At 64.9% G+C, this 6,587-nt stretch overlaps 1 protein-coding gene across 1 annotated transcript; it reads left to right on the forward strand.

The window, feature by feature from the left end:
* Positions 1-1,805: 1,805 nt before the first annotated feature.
* Positions 1,806-6,038, forward strand: TRMT10B (tRNA methyltransferase 10B). The gene is made up of 7 exons (XM_059491980.1): positions 1,806-2,120; positions 2,238-2,522; positions 3,287-3,439; positions 3,822-3,900; positions 4,166-4,233; positions 4,425-4,548; positions 5,411-6,038. Exons 1-7 carry the CDS (start codon positions 1,806-1,808, stop codon positions 5,602-5,604), a joined length of 1,218 nt encoding a protein of 405 aa, XP_059347963.1. The 3' UTR covers positions 5,605-6,038.
* Positions 6,039-6,587: the final 549 nt, after the last annotated feature.

The raw sequence follows: 6,587 nt of genomic DNA on the forward strand, positions 1-6,587 counted from the left end.
AATCCCATTTGCTGTGGCACACTGAGGGTGATCCAATCCCATTTTGCTGTGGCACACTGATAGTGATCCAATCCCATTTTGCTGTGGCACACTGATGGGGATCCAATCCCATTTTGCTGTGGCACACTGATAGTGATCCAATCCCATTTTGCTGTGGGACACTGATAGTGATCCAATCCCATTTGCTGTGGGACACTGATGGGGATCCAATCCCATTTGCTGTGGGACACTGATGGTGATCCAATCCCATTTTGCTGTGGGACACTGAGGGTGATCCAATCCCATTTTGCTGTGGCACACTGAGGGTGATCCAATCCCATTTTGCTGTGGCACACTGAGGGTGATCCAATCCCATTTGCTGTGGCACACTGAGGGTGATCCAATCCCATTTTGCTGTGGCACACTGAGGGTGATCCAATCCCATTTGCTGTGGCACACAAACATTCCAGCCCCCATGGCTGCTGGTAAAGCCCAGGTGAGGGAGCACCAAGGGCCCTGCATGGCACCCACAGGAGTTTGGGTGCTCCAGCCGTGCAGGGAGGTGAGCAGCTCCCAGGCACACACACAGGCAGGCCCAGGTTTGTCCGTCCCCAGCCTGGGGCCACCCTGGTGTCGGGGCAGTGCAGAGATCGGGGAATGGGGAGGGAGCAGCTCGGGGACACAGGGACAGGCACAGGGACAGACACAGGGACAGGGCAAGGAGCCAGTGGGGCCTGACAGCTTTTGGGGGAAGCTGCTTCTGTCCCCAGCCTGGGGGATGCCCCCAGGGTCTCCACATACAAATGTTTATATACTGTCCTAGGGAGACCAGCAATGTGTACTGCAGTGAGCGGGCTACAGCCACGACACAAACTTATGCATGCAACATCATCTCTGCCTTTTGCAGAGTTTCATGGGATTTTCTTTTTCCAGTTAACCTGTCTGACTGAATCTTCTTGCAATCCAAAGATTGCCAGTTCTTTTGCTTTTGCCAAGGCACCCTGTTATCAAATCTCTCATGTGAACCAGGTCCAGAGTCCCTCGTCTGCCTTGCATCCCCCAGCACCCAGCACTGGGCCTGCCTGGCCGCCCTGCGTGCCCTGGGGCTGGGGTCCCTGCTCTGCTCTCAGGGAGAGGCCGATGCTGATCCTCCAGTGCTGCTGGCACTGCTGACCCTGACAAGGGCCTTCCACCTCCTGCCCTGCCTCAGCCAGGACAGCAGGTCACAGCTGGGTCAGCTCTGATTTACATCCTCCCTTTACATTCCCCCATTTCAGATACTGAGCCTGACACCACAGAGTGTCAGGAGATGCACATTTCCAGAGCTGTCTCGGGGCTGCTGCTCACGACCTGGCCAGCCAGCAGGCACTTGGCTTCCTGCAGTTCCAGCCAGACAGTTGCGCTGGTCATGCAATTCGTCCACTTTTTCCGAATCAGAAATAATTTTTTGTGATTCATTGCCTATCCAGATGCCAATAGTTATCTAAGTTCCATCTGCTTATGCCTGTCTGCATAGGCACAGTATAACGGGACAAAAAAGGAAGAATAACGATAAAAGAATTGGAATATACAAAGCAGGGGTGCACGATGGAGGAGCATCCTTGGGAAGCTGTCCACAGCTGACCAGGCCGGTGGCATCTCTTGTGTGAGCCGGTGACTCCGCACGGCGACAAACCAACGGGGAGCGGAGAGCGGCACGGGAGCGCCACGGGAGCGGGACACGGGGCACGGCGGCAGCGGGGACAGGATCGACCCGCCGGGGCGGTGCCGCAGCGCGGGGGGACGGACGGAGCGTCCCGGGCCCGCCCCTTCCGCGCCTCGGCGCGATGGAGGCCGTGGCGGCGGCGGGCAGGGAGCCGGCGGCGGGCGCGGAGCCGGGAGCGGGCGCGGAGCCGGCGGCGGGCGCGGAGCCGGGAGCGAGCGCGGAACCGGGAGCGGGCGCGGAGCCGGCGGCGGACAGGGAGCCGGCGGCGAGCGCGGAGCCGGGAGCGGGCGCGGAGCCGGGAGCGGGCGCGGAACCGGCGGAGGCGGGGACAGAGCCGGCGGTGGTGGCGGAGGCGCTGCGGCTGCTGCGGATCGAGCCCTCGGCCGCGGGCGATCCCAGCCCGGGGCGGGCGGGCGACGCGGCGGAGCCGTGCTCGGTGCGTGCGGCGGGTTCGGGCTCGGTGCTCGGTGCGTGCGGCGGGGCCGGGCTCGGTGCTCGGCGAGTGCTCGGAGCGTCCCGGTCCCGCTGAGCTCGGTGCCCGCTCCCACTGCAGAGGAACGCGCTGCGGAAGCGGCGGCGCTGGCAGCGCGTTCTCGCCGCCCGGCGCGGGAAGCGGCGGAAGGAGCGGCAGCGCCGCCGGGCGCGGCGGGCAGCGGGGGACGGGAACGGGGACGGCCCGGGAGCGGCGCTCGGCGGCGGCCCCGGCGGGCCCGGACCGCCGTCCCTCCGCCGCGGGAGGGTCCCGGCCGCCCTGGCCACGGAGCGGCTGCTGCAGGCGCGGGCGGCGGGGCCGCGGCTCTGCGTGGACCTCGGCGTGGGCGGCGGCATGAGCGAGAAGGTGCGGGGGTCCCGGGCGGGCCGCTCGGGGGGTTCCGGGGGCCGCTCGGGGGGTCCCGGGGGGGTCCCGCACAGGCCGCTCGGGGGGTTCCGGACAGGCTGCCCGGGGGGGTCCCGCACAGGCCGCTCGGGGGGTCCCGGGGAGTCCCGCACAGGCTGCTCGGGGGGTCCCGGGGAGTCCCGCACAGGCTGCCCGGGGGGCGGTCCCGCACAGGCCGCTCGGGGGGGTCCCGGGGAGTCCCGGACGGGCCGCTCGGGGAGTCACGGACAGGCTGCCCGGGGGGGGTCCCGCACAGGCCGCTCGGGGGGTCCCGGGGAGTCCCGCACAGGCTGCCCAGGGGGGTCCCGCACAGGCCGCTCGGGGGGTCCCGGGGAGTCCCGCACAGGCTGCCCGGGGGGCGGTCCCGCACAGGCCGCTCGGGGGGTCCCGGGGAGTCCCGCACAGGCTGCCCGGGGGGCGGTCCCGCACAGGCCGCTCGGGGGGTCCCGGGGAGTCCCGGACGGGCCGCTCGGGGAGTCCCGGACAGGCTGCCCGGGGGGGGTCCCGCACAGGCTGCTCGGGGTTTGCTCGGGGGGTTCCGGGGGGGTCCCGCACAGGCCCCTCGGGGGTCCCGGACGCGCTGCCCTCCGCGTGTGCCCGTCCCTGCCGCGGGCGGGCAGCGGGAGCTCGGCGGAGCCGCCCCGGGCCTGCCGCTGCCGTGTGGCCGGGCTCGGCAGCGGCTCCGCAGCGCAGCCCGGTCACCGTGCCGCCGTGTCCCCCCCCAGGAGAGCGGCCGCCTGGCCTCGCAGATCCGGCGGCTCTACGGCGCGAACCGCCGCGCCGCCCGGCCCTTCTGGCTGTGCCTGAGCGGCTTCGCGGCCGGCACCCCCATCTACGAGCAGTGCTTCCGCATGAACGACGGCTTCGAGCGGTACCTGGTGAGGCTCTGGCCGGGGGTCGGGCACAGCCCAGCCCCGGGCTCTGCGACTCGTGTACATCTAGTCCGTTGTTGCTGCTCTCCCTTTCTCAAAGCACCCCGAGGTCTTCTGGAGGAGAGAATTTAATGGAGTTTTTAGGTGTGTTGATCAGTTGCTAGAACAGGAACATTGTCCAAGTGAAAAGGAAAAACCCAGGTCACTGGAGATCTGTAGGATCTGTGGAGATCTCATGGAGATCTGTTGGATCTACAAGACTTGTAGCAGTTTGTGTGTCCAAAGCTGCAGTGTCAGTGCTGGGATGTCTCTGTGTCTGGGGAGGGCTTTGTTCTGGCAGATGTACCTGAGGCTAACGAGCTGCTTCACTCTGTCTTGTGGCTTTAAGATGGATACAACTCCTGAGAGTTACCTGGACCTGTTTCCTTTGGAGGCCATTGTTTATCTCACTCCTGACTCTGAGAACGGTAAGTATTTCACTTTAGCAAAGGGAGAACCGGGGCAAAAGGCTGACTTTTAGAAATTTCTGTTTGAGGCCATTCCATGCTTCAGGCAAGTTGTTCCTCACTGGGCTGTCTCACATGGCATGAGCCATTCTGTGTGCTCAGATATGGTGCTGAATCTGTGCTGGTGGAACCCGTGTGCCCCAGGCTGCAGCCCCTGCGGTGGGGAGGCTCTGCCAGGGCTGTCCTTGGGAGGGCTGTGCCGTGGGGTGACTGCTGCTCTTTGCAGTGCTGCAGGACATCGACCCGAGCAAGGTGTATGTGCTGGGAGGGCTGGTGGATGAGAGCATTCACAAGGTGCGTGATCCTGCCCTGTCAGCAGGCACATCCACTGCTCTGCCTGCACGTCCCACACCCAACCCTTTTCCCTCAAATTCTGCCCGGAGCCAGCAGCGAGCTGGGAGAGGCTGCGGCAGCACAGTGTGAGCCCCGGGGCAGGTCTGTCTGTCCGGTGGCCCCTGAGGCCGTGTGTCCGTGTGTCCCTGCAGCAGCTGACCCTGCGGAGGGCACGGGAGCAGCACCTGCAGACTGCCCGGCTGCCCATCCGAGAGTACATGGTGAGAGCCCCCAACTCCAGGAACTACCACTGCGAGACTCTGGCCATCAACCAGGGTGAGGGGCTGCTGGGGCTGGGGGCTCACACAGCAATGGGGGCTCACACAGCAATGGGGGCTCACACAGGGGCTGGGGGCTCACACAGAGGGGCTGAGGGCTCACACAGAGGGGCTGGGGGCTCACACAGCAATGGGGGGCTCACACAGCGGCTGGGGGCTCACACAGGGGCTGGGGGCTCACACAGCACCGGGGGCTCACACACAGGGCTGGCTGTGTGCCCTGCTCCCCATGCACAAGGCGGGCACACTCGGCTCTGGAGCTGCTCTGGGCTCAGGCCACAGAGGGATGGCACTCCTGAGGCCACCTCAGCCAGGTGTGACAGTGGCAGGCAGGGTGTTGGTGTCCTGTGCCCCCGTGGGCTGGCACTCCTGGGCACAGCAGAGGGTGTGCTCGTGCTCCTTCACCTCTGCAAGGGGAATGCCTCTCTGTTGGTCCCTGCAGAGGGGCTCGTGGCCCAGGCCAGCTCCTCAAAGCTTTTAGCCCTGGCCCGAGGAGTGTGTGGCCTCTCTGTGGACAGAAGGCAGAGGAGGTGCCCGGGGGCTGGGGTCTCCCTGCCTGGCAGTGCTCGTGGCAGCACAGCAGCTGTGGCTCTCTACAGGGGGGTGGCACGTGTCAGCCAAGAGAGCGATGGGGACACACTGCTCTTTGGATGTTGACACAGCCACTGCGTTGCCCAGAGCTCCCTACAGTCCAGTCCAAAACACCTGTCTGCCCCAGGTGAGCGGGCAGCTCATCAGGTGTCGGTTGGGGGAGCTCCCCTGGCTCAGCTGCCATCACCTCTCCCGTGTTTGGTGGGTGTGCGGAGTGCTGGCACCGCTGCCGCAGCACGCGCGTGACCAAGCCCTGTGCGCGCCGACAGTGTTTGACGTCCTGTGCACCTTCTACGAGACGCGGAGCTGGCCAGCAGCCCTGAGGGCCGGCGTGTCCTCGGGGAAGGGCTACGTGCTCCCGGACACGGCGGATCAGGTGGAGACACCCCGGAGCGCCAGTGCTGCCCAAGGAAACGCTTTATTTCACGGAGAGGAGCTGCACAGGCAGGAAGCGCCAGCGTGACCGTGCACGGCGGACAGCTGTTTGCAGCAGGACCTCGCTGGAGCAACACCTTCTACTTCAGGACTGCGGTGCTGGACATCGCCGTGCCCCCCAGCAGGAAGGAAAGCCTGGGATCAAGTGAAAACTGACAGGAATTCAGTTCTTTGCAGCTGTTTGTTTGTGACTCCTTCACCTGCGCTTGTTCTGAGGTGGGGAGGAGAGCTTTAGGGTGTTTTCTGCATTTTATTGAAACAGTAAGGTGCAGTTGGGGTTGCAAAGCTTTTGGGCAAGGGGGAGGCCCTGCCATGGGACAGGAGAGTGCTGCTCCTGCAGGAGAAGGTGGGATGGGAGCAGCTCCCAAGGGCACTGTGGCCCAGCAGCTTAAACCCACGGACACTTGGTGGGTTGTCGAAGCCTTTGGCTATCTAAGATAAAATAAAAGGTTTAGATCCCCATTGTGTCCCTACTGATGAGTGGTGCCTCGTCACAGCTGGCACACGCAGGGCCCTGAGCCCCGTGTCCCTGCTGGGAGGCACCTGGGCCTGGCTGTGCCCTGCACAAAGCAGGGTCAGGTGCCAAGCCGCAGCAGGAGTGTGTCTGGTGCAGCTGAGCCGATGCGTTACCTCAGCCACTGCTGCCTCGTGGCCAGTGGCAGCAGGACCTGCAGGTCATCTGAGGTAAGTTTGGTTATGTGTTTTCATTCCTGTCTCACAGCAAACCCTTTCACAGCCCGGGGTGTGTGACAGGGGTGTGCCGGAGCAGGGGCTTTAACCCAGCTTGGAGGTTTAACCCAAGCCTGGGCTAACCCGAGGCTAAGCCACCACAGGGGCTCCGAGTGTTTCTGTGCCGAGCCCTGGGGGCTCTTGGCCAGCTGGGTGTGGAGACAATCCCCGTCAGTCAGTGTCCCCGAGCCAGGGGACAGCCCTGTGCCCACCGTGCCTGGCAGAGGTGCTGCCGCAGGGGCCGCGGGGCAGCAGCAGCAGCAGCAGCAGCAGCAGCACACC

Source organism: Ammospiza nelsoni, chromosome Z (assembly GCF_027579445.1).
Source record: "Ammospiza nelsoni isolate bAmmNel1 chromosome Z, bAmmNel1.pri, whole genome shotgun sequence".
Lineage (NCBI taxonomy): Eukaryota > Metazoa > Chordata > Aves > Passeriformes > Passerellidae > Ammospiza > Ammospiza nelsoni.